We start from the raw sequence: 20,641 nt of genomic DNA on the forward strand, positions 1-20,641 counted from the left end.
ACTGGTGGGACTCCAAATGGTAGAATCCTCAGTGAGGCACAGTTACTGAGAGAGCTTGATATTATGCAGTGAAATTAATTTGGGTCCCAGATATCCAGAGCCTAAAAATGTGCAACTAGAAATAAACCCCTGGGGTAGAACCTTCTACAAACTGTGGGGATTTCTCACACAGCTCCCATCTTTCTAATGAGCCAAACCAGAGTCTTATATCTGACCATCCCTGAATTTTGGAGATCTGAATTTCAACTGGGATCTGAATTTTGCAATCCATGCCCATCTCTAGTGGAAAACAAACATTTTTGTCTATTCTATTTTGGTTAAGAATAAATGATGTTGTCATGAAAGCTGCATCACTGGAGTCCTGATGCCACAGGAGGCCGAGCATTCTCAACTTCCATGGAATTCATTGGCAGCTGAGCGCTCAGCACTTCATAAGTTGGGCTCAGCACAGGATAAGATCAGTCCCTAGTAGATACTGACCTATTGTCCAATGCATCTAGCCTTTGCCACTACAGAAATGTAACACAAAAGTGTTTTCTTCTAGTATTGTAGTGCAGAGACAGCAAAACAAGTTGCAGTGTCTAACGTACCCAACTCTGGAAACTTGAGTTCTTTCAAAAATAAGATGGGAGAAAGAGATAGAAGAATGCCTGTCTTTGTCATTCACTGTTTTTAAAGCTTATTGGCTTTGTGGTATCTTTGCAGCAAGATATAAATGATGCATGAAATGTAAATCCCTGCCCACCCAGTATACAAAGAATATACAGATGGTACTATTCAGTCATTGCTGTGATGTGCTATTTGCTTTAGCACAGAGCACAATGAAACCAGAAATGCCCACCAAGCCTAGAAAGTTGCAGCTAAAAATATGATGCAAACAACTCTAAAGGGTTGTTGAATACTTCTATTGAGGTGGTGGTCCCTCTCCTGGTCTCCTCCACCTTTCCTCTGACTTGCCACAACCTAGGCAGCCAACTAGATTCAGCTCTAAGCAGAGAGGTCTTCCCTAAACTGCATACCAGCCATACCACCAGAGGCTGTGCTCTAGTCAGTTCTCACAATATGCACAGTCAGATGTTATCTGGAAAACAGCCTAAGAAAATGCAGAATAGTGTTTTTGATTCTGTGGGTAATACTTTTTCTTCTGAATTGGTACTAAACCAATGCCTTTCACATGGTATTTGGGGACAGCGTACTGTTAAAAGTCCCATGCTTTGGATTAGACATAAAATGGAGGTTTTGGTCTCTTGGGGTCATTAAAGATCCCATGGTAATTTTCACAGAAATAGAAGCAAAACCCATTTGTCCTGGCCAAATTCCATTCAGCCAATTGCATTTTACCAACCTCAGTTGGGATACAATATTCTTTAATTCATGTCCTAAGCTGTTGCATAGCGTTACTATGCACTATAAAATAGCAGCTGCCTTTCACTGCAAAGGCGGCTGCACTCAAGTGGTGGATTTGTTTTCTGAGTATCATTAAAAATTTAGTAGTGCCTGGATCAAGACTGGGAGCCCGCTGTGCTAGGTGCTGTACAAATATATATGAAGACCCACTCTTGGCCCTGAAGACATTACAATATAAGACGACAATCCAGGAGGAAGAGTAGAGTGATAGGGATACAATCAAAAATATGATATTAATATAAAGCAGAGCCAGCACCAGAAATAGGAGCAGCGCAAGAAGGAGACAGCAGCATGGGGCAGCCTTGAGTAACTCAGATCCTTGGCTGTTGCGGAGAAGGAGCTTGGAGAGCATGGCTACAACATGGGAAGGGATGAAACTGAGGCAACAGCAGCATTGGGAGCAGGTCCAGTGAGCAGCGAAGCTTCCTGGTGCTATGAAGGGAGCCAGACCCCTGCTTGGTGTAACCAATGGGAGAGAAGAGCCCCTGGCCAGGGTCAGTGGAGTGGCACTGGCAAATTGCACAGGACCACCACCTGTGAGCTCCTGGGCCCACTGAGCAGTGAAGTGGGCCCCCAGAAGGAGGTGGCGAGTCCTTGTGCCAGAGAAGTGGAATGCAGTTGTCAGTGTGAAATGGTGGTTCCTCTTCTCTGAGCCTGGGTCCTGCTCGTGGCAGTAGAGGATTTGTTTGTTCCTGGTTGGAGAGATACAGATTTGACTGGAGTGTGGGAGTTAGAGTGTTTGTGCCTGGTATAAGAGTAAGAACCTAGGTGATGGGTGACTGCTCGTGAGTAAGGTTAAGATTTTATCACAGTTATATTTAGTAAAAGTCACAGACAGGTCGTGGACAATAAACAATAAGTCACTGAAACCAGCAACCTGTCTGTGACTTTTACTAAAAATAACTGGAGGTGAGCTGACCGCTGCGGAAGACTGAAGGCTGAGCCCCATAGGAAGGTTGGGGGGAACGGGGTGAAGCCCGAGGCCCGCTGCCTGGGGGGTGGCATTCCAGCTGCAGGGACTGAAGCTGAAGAAGTCACGGCGGAGTCTTAAAGTCATGGAATCTGTGACTAAATTGTATCCTTGCTCATGAGCAAATGCTGGTTACAGCAAAAGGTCATAGGCTGAAAGAGTGGCTTGAGGGCAGAAGGAGCTGGGCTGAATTAACTAAATATCCTAGCAACAGTTAAAACCTGTCAGCAAGCCCATAAATCTTGGTTGTGCAGCAACTCTGCCTCCACCACAATTGCACCTACCTGTTTCTTTGCTCATTCTAAAACTACAGACTTTATAACCCTCCTGCCCAGGGAAGAGGATGTGGTATGGACATATCTTCAGTGGAAATGGAGTTTGGTGACCACCCTGCTTCTGGTCTAGGCCCTTTGGGACTCTGTTCCCACTCTTATACAAAGACTGGTGCCCGACAGGAATCAGGCCCAGGATGGTTTTCACAGGACAATTACTTGGCCAGACTTTTGAATTCTCTGTAAAATACTTGGTAGATTTCAAATCTACAGAATCAAACACAATCTTTTCCATGAATTTTTCACCAGACACTGCCCCTGGTTGTCATCAATGTATAAGTTGGGAAAGCTTATTGGTAAAATGTTTAGACATTTCTGAAATAAAAGAATCTTTCTTTGATTTCCATATCACTTTGGGAAGCCTATGGCAGATATGGCAAGAGTTTAGACTCGAAGAAAATTGTTTAACTGATTGTGCATCTTCAATAGCTACAAAGCTGAAAAGAGGGCTGGATTTCCTCCATGCACGTAATCAGTACAATGGCTCTGGCTTAAAGAGTTTTGACTAATAGTATTTTCAAAAATATTCCTACAGAAAGGGCAGAGACTCTGGCTCATTTGTGACACCAGATTTATATACTGAGAGCAGCACTGTATACTTTAATCTTTACAAATCAGATCTGTGGATAATAGACTTTAACCTACGTCTACAAGAATGTGTGTAGTTAGCATTTAAAAACTGGTGGGGCACTTAAGACTATCCGGGGAATAGAAGGCTTGTCTTCACTACTGGGGTAAGTTGACCTAAGTTATGCTACTCTAGCTACATGAATAATGTAGCTAGAGTCAACATAGCTTAGGTCAACTTAGCGCAGTGAAGACACTGGGGTATGTTGACGGGAGATGCTCTCCAGTCAACTTCCCTTATTCCTCTCATTCCAGTGAAGTACCAGAGTCAACCGGAGAGCGCTCTGCCATCCATTTAGTGGGTCTTTACTAGAACTGCTAAATCGACACCCACTGCATCGATTGCAACAGCATTGATCTCCCCGGTTGTGAAGACAAGTCCCTATAGTTTCAGACGATACAGAATAAATAAGGTTAAAATTAACTAGTTTGGGAATAGCAGCAAAGAGCCCTGTGGCACTTTATAGCCTAACAGACGTATTGGAGCATAAGCTTTTGTGGGTAAATACCCACTTCATCGGATGCATGCATCCCACTTCGTCTGTTAGTCTATAAGGTGCCACAGGACTCTTTGCTGCTTTTACAGATCCATACTAACACATCTACCCCTCTGATAGTTTGGGAATGATTACTTGAACTCCTCTCCTCCTTGGTTAAGTGATAAAAACAAGCATAAAAAGATCTCCCAAAAATTCAGTTGGTCTTTATCCTGTGGTATAAGTATATCCAGGGGGGTCAGTCTTAGATTTTAATATACAGGAGTTAACATGCAATCAAAGGATTGAAGAGGGAACAATTGGGAAATCTAACCATAACTGTAAATCTAATGGGGTGATTTGTACTGATATCAGGATTCTCAATTATTAAGTTAAGGAATTGACTTGACTAGAAGTTTCCCTCTGGATCCATTATAGTTATTGATGAATTCATGAAATGAATTCAACAGCCTCAAAAGCAAAGCCCATGATTTGGAATTTAAGAATTATTTGTTGTGAAAAACCTTTAAAATCTCATCTCTATTTGATTTAATTTTTTTACAAGGAACTTGGCTCACCAAAGATGGATCTTTTTATCTCCCAATTATGAATTTTGTTTTGAAATTTATCAAATGTGCTAAGAAGGGAAGACCATTCAGTGGACTGGCCCTTTTAATTTCAGTCAAATTAAATGCTACAGTTAATGTATTAGTTCCAGGTAATCCCTATTTCCTTTATAATATTACTTTAGTTGCTTTGAATATGCTTATTTGCCACCATCGGGATCCTCCTATTATAACAAATCCTTATGGGCAGAGCTAGAATCTTTTATTGACATATTGATTAATAAATTATCCATCAGCAAGCTTTATTTTTAGATCATTTTAATGCTCAGTTGGGTGTAGAAGATAAGGAAATATGAAATGTATCATTCTTCATGCAGTGACTGGTTGTTTGCTCTGCCCTCGAGAAATACTACAGATAAAATAATAAATTGAGCAATCCAAAAACTTTTAGTGATTTTTTGATAGATTCAGGTGGGAAGTTTCTAAGGTAGGCATAGTAAGGACACGAAGGGGCACTTTACCAACACCGACCAATGGGAGCGTGGAGCCGGTGCTTGGGGCGGGGGCAGCACACAGAGCCACGTGGCCTACCTGCCTAGGAGCTGGACCTGCTGCTGGCCACTTCTGGGGTGCAGCACAGTGTCAGAACAGGTAGGGACTAGCCTGCCTTAGCTGGGCAGCACCACTGACTAGACTTTTAACGGCCCAGTCGGCAGTGCTGACCAGAGCCGCCACAACCCAGTGCCTTACATTCCACAACCTAGTACTGGGTTGTGACCCGCAGTTTGAAAACCACTGCCTTAAGAGAGTTTGAGGCCAAGGTATGTGCTCAAATTTTGTATGGTGCAGAAACATGGGAATGGACTGATCCCATGGGATTGGAATGATCCAAAACAAAGTGTTTGAGGAAGATACTTGGTCTCCCAAATAATACCTCAACTGCTCTTCTTAGAGCCGAGACAGGCATGAATTCTATTGTCTAAAGTGTAATATTGTAATATCAATTTTTGACTTCACATTCATAGTATGCATCCACAACATTTGCCAAGGCTATGCTTAGAGGAACAGCTCAGTAGGGCTTTTCCATATAAATTTCCTTGGTTAGGGTATATTCAGAACTATTTGCATTCTCTAGGCCTCAGAATTGGAAAAAGATTAGACTAGTGATTTCACATTTTAAAATTTAAAATCAAGTTGAGATTAGAGGATACTAAAAAGCAATTAGACATGGCAGTTCTTTCCATTACAAAGATGTCTCCTTGGTTCCCTCTTGTTAAAAAGATTCATGGGTATGCCAATTATTTAGACAGCTTGTCCAATAGCAAGTTATGGACAGTCTTTACAGCTCTGTTTTCAATCTATGCAGACAGCTTACTTAGAAGGCAGCCATACTGGCATTGAGAAATGTAACCGCCTCTGTCTATGTGGCTCTGGGCAGGCAGAAGACCTACCCCATTATATTGTAATTTGTATTGCCACTTGAGGTCAAAATGGCTGTCCCTGGTTTTGGTATTGGCCTACGGTTAAGTCACTATTAATAAACTTGACTCATTAGATACACTTATACATAATATTTAAAATTATGTATATGCCAAATAATCCAACCTGTCACTCAAGTCAACATAACTGTCTGATTTCTTACATATGCCATGGCAGAGATAAGCCCTGAGAAGCAATTCAAAGGACAAAAGCGTAGTGGCCTTGCCAGTCATTCCAGAATAGGTGTTCCATTCCTAAGGGGCAGCATGGAAGAAGATGCAGAAAGGTTTCGTGTAAAAAAAAAACAAACAAACAAACAAAAAACAAACAAACAAAAAAAACTTGTGATGAGGTCAACATTGTTGGCTGAGTGGAGATGATGGTGGAGGAAGGTGGGACTACGTAAAACTAAAACAGACCACTTCGCAGGGGCAGAATTATGAAAGGTGAGCACAGGTAGCTTGATGGTCATCCCATCTCAAAAAAAGATTAGAATAGGAAAAGGTACAGAGAAGGGCAACAAAATGATTTGGGGGTACAGAACAGCTTCTGTACAGAAAGATTAAAAAGGCTGGAACTGTTCAGTTTAGAAAAGAGATGACTGAGGGGGGATATTATAGTGGTCTATAAAATTATGGTATAGAGAAAGCGAACAGGGATGTATTATTTGCCCCTTCATTAAACACAAAAACCAGGGGTCACCCAATGAAAATTAATAGGCAGCAGGTTTAACACAAACATAAAGAAGTACTTCTTCACACAGTGCATCGTCAGCCTGCAGAGCTCATTGCCAGTGGATGTTGTGAAGGCCAAAAGTATAACAGCATTCAAGAAACCATGGAGGATAGTGGCTATTAACCCCCTAGCTCCAGGTGTCTCTACACCTCCCACTGCCAGAAGCTGGGACTGGATGACAGGGGATGGATCACTTGACAATTGCCCTGGTTCTGTCCATTCTCTCTGGGGCACCTGGCACTGACCACTGTCGGAAGACAGGATACTAGGCTAGATGGACCATGGGTCTCACCCATATGTCATTCTTATGTTCTTAATGTCATCGGCTTCTTTATGACAAAAGCTGTAGTCCAGTGGTCCCCAAACTTTTTACCTCACGCCCCTCCTTACCCCTATCTGCCCCTCCCCGAGCTGGGGCCAAGAGTGGGGTTGTCGCTTCAGGAGTGAGGGGGGATACAGACAGGGTTAAGAGAGCTGAGGATGGGGCCACAGCTGGGGGTGGAAGTGGAGCCGAGGCTGGGGGCTGAGGCCAGAAGCTGGGGCCCCGGATACGGGGCTGAAGGCCACGGCCAGGAGCAGAGCTGGGTGGCAGTCCCATGGGGACTTGCCCAGGACCCCACCCATGTCTCCCAAATGTTCCTTGGAAACCCACTAGAGAGGTGTGCCTCACAGTTTGGGGACCTCTGCTGTAGTCAATAATGAGCGAGATCCCCTCCCATGGTAAAAACCAGGGGAGAAAATCTTGGTGAGGGTTCCATTGCAGAGGTCTCCCCACTTTCCCTTTATTGTCCTATCATGCAAACTGGGTTTGCTCACATGGAAAAACCCAAACATTGCAGATCCTCTAGGATCATGGAAGGCCAAGGACATCCACTTGGACGCTCCATGCCTCCATACCAATGCCAGCCCCTGGCATCCTAACCTAATGCAAATGCCACCTGGTCCCTTGCAGCACAGCTACACCCATTCTATCATGGATGCCGCCTCACTGCAGCTCTCCCAAGGACCCAGTATGGGGGATTCTGCAGGAAAGGTAATCTAATCTCAGGCACACAAGTTTGAATATTTTCACTAATAAATTTAATTTAAAAAAATTGCCTTGTTGGTCCTGCTCCTGCTTATGTCCATGGGAGTTTTGTTACTGACTTGAGTAGGAATAGAATCCAGCCGGCTCTTTGTAGTTAAGTTATGTTAAAAGGAAGGCCTTTTCCCTCCCTAGGGGAGAGGGCCTTCTAGTAATCAGTAGAATCCCGTAACCCCATATTTTAAGCCATGGTAGGATAAATATAAAATAAATGGTTCACACCTCGTTCAAATTTCAGTCGCTGGTATAACTGAAACTGATCAACAGGTACCAAACAGGCAATCTGAAATGAAACATAAGAATAGAAGAAATGTTAGGAAAAGAAAAAAAAAAAAAAAAAAACCAGCCAACCCCATATGCCTGCTCTTTTGAGTCTCATCTCAACCAACCTTCCTTTACTAGTTTCCCCCTCCCCCCCATTCTCCTCAATCCCTTCCTTCTCGAGATGCAAGTCTAGGTAATTCCAGACCACCTGTATTTCAGGTCACACATTCCAGTAACTTAGTCCCTATGTTTATTATCCTTCACAAGAAATAGTTCTTCCTGGATGCTTTATTTACTTCTAGCTTCCCCATGTATTTCATGTGGATTTATTATTAATGAAAGGTGATAGATTGCCAGCCCTGTTTTATTTATGTACAGAAGTATAACAAGGAAAGCTTCCCTCTGCCAATGTCCTTCAATCTTGGTGACAGGAGTCACCTCTAGGGTACTGAGAGGGGAGTTTAGTCTCCCTTCGTTGTCATTTTGGCTAAGATTGACGACAACAGTGTTGCTGGATTTTGTGATGTGCACCCTTGTCCACTGTGAACTGGACTGAAATTACCAACTCATTTCATATAGGCAACCACATAGTCGTTAGCTGGTATGTCTGAGTCACTACCAACCATGGCTGGATTTGAACTGGTGACATAGAGGTGCTGAAGGGCTGTATCCTCCATTATCTACCCTATAAAGACATTCAGTCACCCTAATTTTTTTAAGATTATTAGCCAGAGCCTCATCTGGTGCAAGTCAGCATGGTTCATTTGAGTCAACGTAGTTACATTTATTTATACCAGCTGAAGATATGGCCCTTTGGATCTTAGATTTTGAACCCATCACCTATATTTATCCATCATCCATTTAGGGGAGGGATAGCTCAGTGGAGGGGAGGGATAGCTCAGTGGTTTGAGCATTGGCCTGCTAAACCCAGGGTTATGAGTTCAATCCTTGAAGGGGCCATTTAGAGATCTGGGGCAAAAATTGGGGATTGGTCCTGCTTTGAGCAGCGGGTTGGACTAGATGACCTCCTGAGGTCCCTTCCAGCCCTGATATTCTATGATCCTGTTCACAGCTTTTGGGGGGAGGGATAGCTCAGTGGTTTGAGCATTGGCCTGCTAAACCCAGGGTTGTGAGTTCAATCCTTGAGGGGGCCATTTAGGGATCTGGGGCAAAAATTGGGGATTGGTCCTGCTTTGAGCAGGGGGTTGGACTAGATGATCTCCTGAGGTCCCTTCCAACCCTGATATTCTATGATTCTATGATCACTGTAAATACTCTTCCATCATTCTGAAAAATGGTATTAGTCCACCTCAGTCTTTTCTCCTGAGAATAAACCCACCTTCCTAAATTTTCCTGTTAAATTAGGACCTGTTTTCTGAGGTGCCTCAACTCCCACTGATACAAATGAACAGTTTCAGAGGGAGTTGATGGCTCTCTGCACTTCACATGAGGCCCTACAGCATTACACCCCCAGAATTTAGCCCTCTCCAGTACTCACTGAAGCAGTAACAAACTCTTGGTTGCCTCGCCCTCTGTTGCGCCAGTATGAAAAGTATTAGAATACAGACAAAAATACAATACAAGTTATCCTGCTTGTAATTTGGATTGGTTTTGCCACTGGGAAGGAGCAAAGAATGTGTTCATTTGTACATAACTCATTTTACTCAAGGTACAAAAATTAAGCAGTCTGGAATATAAAGTTGCATTTCAAAGGCAGATGTTTGGATCATTTATTTGATCTAACCCATGTTATACAAAAAAAATGCCACTGACATCAGGATTTAAGTGTTTTAAAGATGCTTAAAAGATTTATAACTGAGGAAATCAAAGGATTTTATGTCAGACTTAGAAACATTAGCAAGTTTTTACAAAACACATTCTTAGCTTAATCAGTCACAGTCTTAAGGTTCAAAATATTTTTTCTTTCTAGTTCAGAGATTGAACAGAAATTACTATACACTGTCTTTTCAAGGGACAAACCTCTTTCCTCTGACAGCTCTCTAGGGTAATATGAGCTTCAAGACATTTTCATCTGTTCATTAAAAATTAGTTTGAAACATTCTTAGAAACACAACAGTAATCGAACTTAAAAAAAAAAAAGGAGCTGAGGAATTTCAGTAAAGAATGAAGCCAAAGAGTGAAAAAAGAAAGGTGCAATTTCAGCATTGTCCATATTCCTCCTGGTTGCCTTGAAATCTGAACAGAGTTTGGAGAAAGTAAGAGTTAGTCCAGCTGCTCCTTTCTAGTCATTCAGGCTCTGACAGCTACTGTATTTTAAAATGTGTGGCATCACTAATGCATTAATTGGTGATTCTTAAGCATGCCCTTTACTACTCAAGAAACTATTTGTCAAAAAATCCTCAGTGCTAGAGTGTGCGATTTTAATTGAGGTTGGGATTTTCAAATGCATTCAACATTGGCCTTACGCTGCTTCTGTTGAAATCAATGAGAATTTTACCACTGATTTCAGCAGGAGCAGAGTTAAATCAAAGATGAGAGCTGACTGTTTAAATATATGCACCCACAAACACAGCCTTCCATCTAATCAGCCCCTCTTTTCCTATCTAACCTCTCCATGGCTCAGAACCACCTCCCTCAGCTCTGAAATCTCTCCCTCCCATCACTTCTCAGCTCAGAACCCCTACTAGCACACCCCTGTACACATAAACCCAGTGGTGAGCTGGAGCTGGTTCGCACCGCTTCGCTAGAACCGGTTGTTAAATTTAGAAGCCCTTTTAGAACCGGTTGTTCCACGAGGGACAACCGGTTCTAAAAGGGCTTCTAAATTTAACTGGCCAAAAGTGACGCCTTAGGCGCCAACTCCACAGGTGTTCCAGCCCTGGAGCTCCCAAGCAGAAAATTTGGTGGGTGCAGACCACCCACCAGCAGCTCCCCGCCCCACCCCTGGCCCCAGCTCACCTCCGCCTCCTCCCCTGAACACACTGCCCCGCTCTGCTTCTCCGCCCCCCAGGCTTCCTGCGAATCAGCTGTTCATGCGGGAAGCCGGGGGGGCTGAGAAGCAAGCTGCGGCTTCCCGCTCAGGCCCAGGGAGGCAGAGCAGAGGTGAGCTTGGGCTGGGGGAGGGGGGGAGAAGGCGCGAGGAGGGCTGCGCGCGCCGCAGTAGGTAACCTGGGGTGGGTGGGGGAGGGTGCACAGGGGAACTGCTCCCTGCCCCAGCTCACCTCCGCCACCCTCGGCCTGAGCGGGAAGCCATGACCTGCTTCTCAGTCCTCCCTGGCTTCCCACCGAACAGCTGATTCGTGGGAAGCTGGTGGGGAGCGCGGAGAAGCAGATCGGGGCAGTGCGTTCAGGGGAGGAGGCGGAGTGGAGGTGAGCTGGGGCCGGGCAGGGAGCTGCTGGTGGGTGCTCTGCACCCACCAAATTTTCCCCATGGGTTCAGAGTGGGTGCTCCAGCCTTAGGCCTTAGGTGGCCTTAGGTGCCACTTTTGATGTGATTAGTGGGGGAGATGCCGCTCCCCCTGCTCCCCCCTTGCTATGCTCCCCGGCCCCTAGGAGCCAGAGGGACCTGCCGGATGCTTCCTGGGAGCTGCCCCAGGTAAGCACCGCCAGGACTCCCCACCTCGCCCCCCGGCAGGTGCCTCTGGCTCTTAGGGGTGGGGTGGGCACCCACTACGGTGGCCCACGAGACCCTCCTGCCTGGTTCTGGGGGCAGTCAGGGGACAGGGGAAGGGGATGGATGGGGCAGGAGTCCCTGGGGGTGGGGGTGGGCAACAACCCCCTCGTAGGGTGAGGCGGGAACCTGTTAATATTTTGGCAGCTCATCACTGCATAAACCCTTCAGGACTTTGAAAACCCATCTCTAGGCTTAGAACCCTTCAGATCTTAGGTACTAATATGACCCCTGTTGTCACAGTATCTGAGCAGCTCACAGTCTTTTACTGTATTTGTCCTCAATACACCCTGGGAAGGTAGGAAAAAGACATGAATTGCTACAGCCTGAGCTAAAGAACCATGGCTAACCCTTCCCCCTCATCTCTGATATCTAACACCACTAGGCTCATAAATTGCTGGTGCTGGAGAATTAGGAGCAGAGGTAACCGGGACAGGTGATGACTTCAGGGAATGTATTCAGGGAGCCCCATATTCTGCCTCTATGGAGTTAACGGGAAATAGCCCCATACAAGCCTGTAATCCTGGTTTTGTGCCTCCTCCCTCTGCTGTCTGCAGTCTATATGCTGCAGGGATTTCCAGGATTGCAGCTCCAGAAGACACCAGTGGCAACGCAGGGAGGGTTCTGCTTATTCCAGGGACTGGAGCAGTATTCGCTCCACCAGGAGTCCCAGCAGACGGTATTGCATCAGCTACACAACTCAATATCTACAGTGTGGCTGGTAGGGATGGCAATATTGGAGGGGATTATCCCTACTAGTCTTACAGGCCAGCTGCCCCCTGTTCACAAGAACCTCTGAACAAAAAACAAACAACAAAACAAAACGCTGTTTTAATAGCTCCACTTAAAGTTAATGAATATACAGTGAAGTGCACAATAGGCCAAAGTTCATTGTAGACTTTACTCCTTCCATGTAATACATAAATATTTGTTCTTTTGAAAAAAAATCCTAACTCTGAGAAGAAAGTGTTAAAACTTTAACAAATACTATAGTTAAAAGGTTCATCCTGTAGAAAATATAAAGTACAAGAAATTTCTTTAGAGTAAATTCAGAGAAAAATTGCAATGTGGGCCTGATCCTATTGGTTTCAAAGGGTTTGACTCATGCCCTATGTTATAAGGGGGGGAAGAGAGAAATCTTGTAGCTACATTATGGGTTAAGGAGTCAGAAAGCCTGAGTTCCATTTCCAGCTGTTACTGGCTCATTCAGATCTTGGGCAACTCATGTAACCTCTACCAGTTTTGCCATCTTTAAAATGGAGATAACATTTTCTCAGGAGTCTTGTGAGACTCATTTCAGAGTAACAGCCGTGTTAGTCTGTATTCGCAAAAAGAAAAGGAGGACTTGTGGCACCTTAGAGACTAACCAATTTATTTGAGCATGAGCTTTCGTGAGCTACAGCTCACTTCATCGGATGCATACTGTGGAAACTGCAGAAGACATTATATACACACAGAGATTCAGTGCATTTAAATGAAATGTGATACAGAAGTACAAAATAAAAAAAGTTTCTGCATATTGACCATTGGAAATTTCCTTACATAAGAAAACGTCACTCTTTACTTTGCAAACAAAAACATAAACCTATTGGTTATGTAAACAGGGCTAGATCCTCAGCTGTGACTAAGATACATTTAACAGGCAGGGAAGTAGCAAGGATGTCTTTATGTCTACTTTATGACACCCTGACCCTGGGACTGGTGAGTCGATGCCCAGCCCTTGAGATAACTTAATTACATCCAGCTGACTAGTTCAATGGGCCTTTCTAGCAACTGGGGATTGCAGGACTGGCCTGGAAAGTGGGTGGCATACAGCTAATTTCCCATTCCATGAAATCCTCACTCTGACAGACCCACCAAATTTCTGGCTCCTTTGCACCACAAAGCTGGCAAAAATAGGACCAAGGATCTATCCCACAATTTCCCCAGATTTCCAGGTGCCTTAAAAGAATCTATTTGAGTGTTTCTTAAAGAAATATCATCATTGCTTGTGTATATGACACCTTAATAGCTGCTAGTGCTGTGAATTAAAAAGAGCGATGAAATCATAATTATTATTTATTCAGCCCTTGGCACTTCATAGGGAAATAAAAGTGGCACATCCCTGACACAAGACGTTTTTAATCTCAGTTACATTTAATAAAGCAAAGATGACAAGCATTGGATGGGATCATTGTGAGATTAAATGTTTGTCTCCTCCTATCCTGGCATTTTTTCAGGCTGACTTTTAACGGCTCCCTTACACGTCTGTTACATTTCTACCCCCCCCACCCTCTCCTGATAATCCCATCCACTGTATCCACACACCCAGAACTTCCGAAGCCATTGGGAATCAGGGTTCGGAATCAAAGCTGTACCAAGTTTGATTAAAAAGTGACAAAGGAAGGAGAGCAGGTATGTGACAGAAAGGAAAATACCAAAGCTTGTTCCAGGCTAAGAAGTTGTCCAATTTAAGGAGGCTGGTTGACAAATGCCAAAGGAAATATTTCAGAGCTGTTTTTAATTATGTTAAAGGTCTAGCGAAAATGTACATGGATAACAAATGCTCTTCTCCTCTGAAAAGCTGTCAGGCATTACATTTGCGATTTATCATACGTTTTAAATAAGTTTTAGATTTTGTACACATTAGGCACTTCTACAATATTGTTATAAAAAATATAACTGTAGTGGGGATAGCGCCTTTCTCACAAAGCATAAAGACTTAAGAAATCCCAGTAAACATATGGAGATGCTGTAACTCAGAACGCCCAGTGACACCCTTGCACAGTGTCCAACAATAGGATTCTTAATGAGTTCTATAAAGGTTACAGTAACTGGGAGACACTGTAGGTCCCTGAGGCAAAGAAACAAATAAAGGAGGATGAAAGGAACGAGGTTCAATGCACACAAGGCTAGACTGTCCATTTATTTACAGCCCTCAGTACAGGGTAGCACACGGAAGCAGCTAGGAATTAGTCCTTTCTTGTGCCCTCCCCCACTTGCCCACCCACTACTCTAGTGGCCAGCACATTGGAGGCAGCAGAGCCAAAAAGCTCCATCTACTCTCCCAAGAGATGCACCAGAGAGGGAGCGTACTGGACACACAGCCGCTGCTTAAATCCTCATGCTTGTAATGGAGAGTCAGGGAGGTCACAGAGGGGAATGGATCTTACATCCATTTATGTCCCTGAGCAGCCATGTGGACCATGCCATAATCTTGCCCATAGAGAGGGAGGTTCCTCACAACAGATGATGTTCTAGTAAAATGGATGTTTGAATAAGTGAGACCACCACAAACACCGTGAACCAGGCTACCACAGGGAGCTGCACCAGCCAGTAACCTCCTCTGCCAAAACCCCTAAATCCATGCCTGGAGGCAGCATATGTAAGCAGGGGAATGGTCCAGCTATTGTGGGGGAAACTTTCCTGGCTTCTGCATTACACCGGGCTAGCGAAAGGATCTGAGTCCTCGCTCCCAGTTCCTTTACCCAGAGGCCTCCCTGTCCTTGAGGGCTCCCCTTCCACTCTCCTGCCTGGCAGAGTCCTCGCAACCCCAACAAGGCTGGGCCCAGGATTCCTGGGGGGCTCAACCCCAAAACCTGCTGTGGTCACCTAGGATAGGGGCTAGGGTGTCCCCACTCCAGGGTACTCTCCACACTGGGCACTTCCCTGACCCACTGATCACTACATACAATTTAAAGCAAATACAAGTTGTTTAATCAACAATTAATTTAAAAAAGAAGAAGGAAAAATGGGAAAGGTTAAAGAAAAATACATCACCCCGCTCTGTGGCAGGGAACATCACAAACAGTGTCTCTGGAATGTCAGGGCAGTTCACAGTCTGTTCCTTGTAGGTCCCAGGCCTCCTTCTCAGGCCCTGGCTGTGCTGCAGGGATGCTGCGTGTTGGACACTTGCTCTGGTGGTGGCCACACACCTCCAGGCTTTGGGTGGTGGGACCCTTCTTCCCAGCGTCAGCCCCCTGTTGGGTTAAGATCCCCCTCCCAGTCTGGCCTGCAAGGACCCTTGACTGTGGGTGTCTTTCTGCGCTGGGCCCTTTGCCCAGGGTCCCCCCTTGCTCACCACACCTGGTTCTGTGTCTGCATCTCTGCTCCCAGCACAGGGTCTGCTCTCCCTGGGCTGTTTCTGTGACTCTGCTCCCAACTCTGACCTGCTTCCTAGGCTGCTTTTCTGGTCCCTCTGGATCTGGTACGGCTCTGCTCTCCAGCTCAGCACGGTGCCCTGCTCTCACCTTAGCTCGGCCCCACTCTGTCTGACCCAGGCAATTCCAGCTCACAGGGAGGATGGGACCTTCCTGGCCTCCTGACTCCCTGATTAGCCTGCCCGCCCTGTCATTCAGGCTGACCTGGACCATTGGCCTCTCCCCTTTGTTCCTGGGGACTGTCAGTATCAGGGTCCTGATCTCCCATCGACCCTTCCCCTTTTAGTACTGGGAGCTAGCCAACCAAAACACCCCCATTGAATGTTAGTAAGGGGGCAACAGTCCTGTAACTGGGCGCAGACTCACCGGCGGCCCCTCATGCTGGTCGTCTCAGGGAATTAGCGTTCCAGCCTCCGGAGCGCTCTCTTCAGGCCGGTGTCTCGCCTTGCTGCTGCTGGCTCCCGTGTCCCTCCCAGGACCCCAGTGCCCCTTTCGCTGGGTGCTGTCCCCTGGCAGTACCCCACAGTTCTGGGTCTCCCCTCCCAGGGGAGCCCCCCCCCACCCACTATCCCTACCTCACCTCAGTCGTAGGCTCCTGCCAGTCACCAGCTAGCCCCCACACCCTGGGGCAGGCTGCAGTATGAGCCACTCATCACTGGCAAGGCTGGGTTTGGACCTGCTGCCTCTGCCTACCCATGGCTGCCCCTGCAACCTCTGTACCTAATTGGCCTTCCCAGACCTGCAGCCTGGGGCTTTCCTAGGCCAGAGCTCCACAGCTCCCTTGGCCTTTCCCCAGCCCTGCTCCAAACTAGGTCCTCTATTCAGGTTTCTGCAGCCAGGTCCCTCCTCTCAGAGCGCGAGAGAGAGAGCGTGAGCGCACACTCTTCCGCTCCCGCCTTCTCTAGCTTTTATAAGGCCCGCTGGGTCTTTTGGGGCGTGGCCCCCAGCTGTGGATGCTCTGCCAATCAGCCCAGCTCTTCCCCTGCCCCAGCCCTCTCCCAGGGCTATCTTAAACCCCTCTGGGCCCGAGCGGGTGTCCACTCCGCTACAAGTCCCCTTACACATATACTTTTGTATATGAGAAAAGTTCAAAAATCATTCCTCATAGCCTTCCAACATGCAGACTTCACTTCTACAGAAAATTCACCTAAAAATCCCACACCTTAAATATTTAAAAGCACAAATTGTATGGCTTTGCATTTATGGCAGAACGTTATTGACACCACAGCAACAGGAAACACTTTGATAAGTCAAGACCAAACAGTGTAGGTTGGGTTTGGTTTTCATGGGCAGAGGGAGGTTTCAGCCTCCTCAGTGTCGGAGGCTAACCTCATCCTCCCGCCACCAGATACAGCGTTTACTAGTTTCATCATAAAATATTTATCTTCACCGTTAAGGAGCTCGCTCATTTCAAATAGAACTGGCTTACTTGCTCCCTTCGCGTTTATTGAAAGCACCAGTGGATGACAAAGAGGAAAATAAAATAATTTGGATGCTGGAAAACAAAGATCTGATGGCAGTGGATCTCTACCTTCTTACACTTCACTTCTAGTGAATGACCAACCAGTTTTCAAATTAAAAAGAAAGAAAATAATTAACCTTTTTTAAATGCATGCTAATTGGATTTTTGCCCAAATAAAAACTGATATACAATCAGTAAGAACTTTAAAGATTTGGGCCAATGTTAAAAATATATATATATATATCATTCAGACCATCCCTGCATCTCTTTACAAGACAGATGATGTGCCTGAGTCAGCTCTCAGTTATACTGGTGTCAATCATGTAAATCAGAAGTAACTCTACTGAAATCAATGGAGTGATGTGGTGCAAAACTAGAGAGAGAGAGAGAGGAGAGTCAGGCCAGATTTATATTTATGCCTGCAATGAAAACAGGACACTTACAGATCTAAATCATATATACATGAGGCCTACAGATACCAAGTGCTACACACTTCATACTATATAGGAATCAGAAGTAACAGACAAATCATGAACAGAGAGGCTGTGGACTAATTGTGGCCAGTTGACCACTCGCTGGCAGTCTGTGCAGAGCTAGCTGGTCATATGATGCTGGCTCTCCTCCTTGTTTCAGCTGCTAAACTGCATTAAAAGACAACTAATGATACCATAAGTACTTTCCTAATATTACTTTTCAACATAAGTGATTGCTGTAGTTGACAGAGGAATGCTACATGAGGACAAATGGAAGAGACGGCAGTAGGGCTGGGAGAGAAGAGGGACAGTCCCTCAGACACTCTAGTTGGAGAGCTCCTGCACTAGAAAATATAGGTCTTGCCTGCACTGGGGATTTGCTCTGATTCTGGTCATCAGTGCAAGCTGTGATCAGCACAATCAGCTGCACAAATGCAAACTGTGGCTTATGTCTACACCGGAGGTTGTGCACTAATGCAGCTCAGTCACTCACTGGTGTATTTCAGGGCAAATCCCCAGCACAGTCAAGGCCATTCGGTATGGGACAATTCTGCATCAGCAGAGAGAAGAACTGGATAACATACTAGGTCCTTTCCATCTGTAACACCTATGAATCCAATTCAAAATTGGTTCTTAAAGAATAAAACGTCTTGTTTGAGAAGATAACTGGTTTGCTTTTTAAAATGCTTTTTATCTTGAAACAGACCCTTCCTTCATCAAATATTGCCTTTTCATATATGTATGCTTTTAAAATGGCTACACTACGAGCAACTGTTGATTTAACACAATACCCAGGATTTGACCTAGGACTAGAGCTGGTAGAAAATTTTCCAACAGAACATTATTCTATTCTGTCAGAAAGTGCCATTTCATCAAAATCAGAACTTGAGAGACTGTTGATTTACATGAAATTTCATTTAGGAGAAAAAAAACTTTAAAAGCAGTTAAATAAGGTCAAAACTAAACATCAATTTTTTATTTTGAAATTACTTTTTCATTTCAAAGTTTTTTAGAAAGTCAGAATGAAGTATTCCCATTTTATTAAATCAGAATGTTCCAAGCAACCCAAAACAAAAATACTTTAAAATTTTGTTTTGCAGAAAAATTCAAGTTTCCAAATCAAAAAACAAAAAAAAAAATCAAATGTCTCGACATTTTTCATGGATAAAAATTCCTGTTCCAGCATAGATCTACCTACAACATACCTTATGACAAAATATGGCCAAATATTCATATACTTTATGTCATGGCAAAAATTGGTTATTTGGATAATAAAATTAAAGTTGCTTTTTTCCAGAGCACCAGTTCCATCACCACTACCACAACATCGTTATACCAATGAGAGCAGAGAGCAAGCTGCCTAAAAGTAACATTTCAAATTGCAAGCGTCCTACTTGCTGACTATACTATGACAACATACTTAAATAGCCATCAGGATTATCCTTTGGATTCCATGGCCTGTACTTCCAGGCTGCCGATGGCCTTCTTGTGTGATAAACTACAGGCAAAATTTTGAACAATCTTTTTAAGTATTCATCCAGAGTAACAATTCACACAACACTATTTATCTTGAAAAATGATTCACTTCCGATCCATTTTGGATTTAGTATCCCTAGCCCATCAGCAAAACAGTGCTTGCTATAATTTCTATAAACTGCATACTTCCCATGCCACTTAGGCTGGAATGAATAAAAATCATTCTCTTGGAAATTTGAACATTTTTGTCAGCATATCAATTAGCTGTAAACCTTATACTGACGTCAACCCTTTGGAAAGCTGTTAATACTGAGGATTATTAGGTGAATTTCCAGATTTGGGGCAATAGGGAACGCTGTGTCAGAGAAGAAGTAAGGCTTTTGGTCAAAGGTGGGCGGGGATAGATCTGTAACGAATCCTCTCGGCTACACCTCTTTCCTGCATGAAAGCTACTCTTCCCTGATTTCCTCCCAATGAGCTCCATTTCACCCTACATCTAATTCCCAACACCTTCCTCAGGCTGGGAGCAAGCAGTACATTCTACCCAAACATACCTGAAATGCTCAGCTGCGCTTTAAAAAAGACATGTTCCTATTTTCATTTGTTTTTTTAAGCTAGTATGGCACATATACAGTCCCTGAGCAGCAAGTAATGCAACATTGTTTAACACTTTACTGGAATACAACGTTTAGCTTTTGCCAGAATAGAAAGCAACAAAACACAACAGGGCGTAGGCTTCAGAATGCAGCTCAGAACAAAGATTAAGCCTGTAAAAGCATCTAAAAATAGAGTTACACACCCTGGAGAGTTTTACTGAAATATAAAACAGATATCTTATTTATACTGAAAAACTGAATAGGCTATGGAGTAGAAGAATAGAAATGCTGCACACCAAGAAGATAAAGTACCTTGACAGAGGGGTGTGTGACACATTCATAACACTAGCTTGCACTATGCCAAGTTATATCTTGTTTTATGGAGTCCTTCCATTTCATGAGCATTCAGGGCTTCAGTCAACGCTCATTGAAGTCAATGGAAAGACTCCCATCAGTTTTTCAGTTGGCTTTGGAAAGAATCCTAAATTCACCCCGTGACCTTGTATATAATAAAAGGTGGGAGGTAGAGGGGTTAATTGTTAGCTAACACAACTAGAAATCTTACTTGGCCTCTAGTGTAGGCACAGTTTAATGTGTTTAAAACCAGGTTAGAGGATTGTGAGGTTAAACTTGTGTTTAAATTAGGTATTAAATGGTGTTTCAAATGTCCACTAACATGATAGGATTTAAATCCTTTTTCCTGGTTTAGACAAAGTCTATTCAAGTCTTCAATAAAACTGAAACATTGTTTGTTTTCATTTGTCTTTTATTGGTCCTTTTAAAGAAGCAGATACTCAAACAAGAAATAAATCATATGAAGGTCTATTCCACCAAATGGCACAGAGGGTGTGGCCAACTGAAAGTCACGTGGTCTCACGTAATGAAGTTATATCAGAGTTGAGTCTTTATAGGCAAAAGTTGGAG

General features: G+C 44.3%; 1 protein-coding gene across 4 annotated transcripts in view; it reads right to left on the bottom strand.

The window, feature by feature from the left end:
* The window catches only part of RNF144B (ring finger protein 144B), a 104,554-nt gene that overhangs the window by 12,063 nt on the left and 71,850 nt on the right, over positions 1-20,641 (bottom strand). For all 4 annotated transcript variants that reach the window (XM_073331902.1, XM_073331903.1, XM_073331900.1 and 1 more), the window contains one exon: positions 7,899-7,959. In XM_073331902.1, coding sequence (XP_073188003.1) covers positions 7,899-7,959 — 61 coding nt within the window. The remainder of the gene's footprint in view (positions 1-7,898; positions 7,960-20,641) is intronic.

Source organism: Lepidochelys kempii, chromosome 2 (assembly GCF_965140265.1).
Source record: "Lepidochelys kempii isolate rLepKem1 chromosome 2, rLepKem1.hap2, whole genome shotgun sequence".
In the NCBI taxonomy this organism is placed as follows: Eukaryota; Metazoa; Chordata; order Testudines; family Cheloniidae; genus Lepidochelys; species Lepidochelys kempii.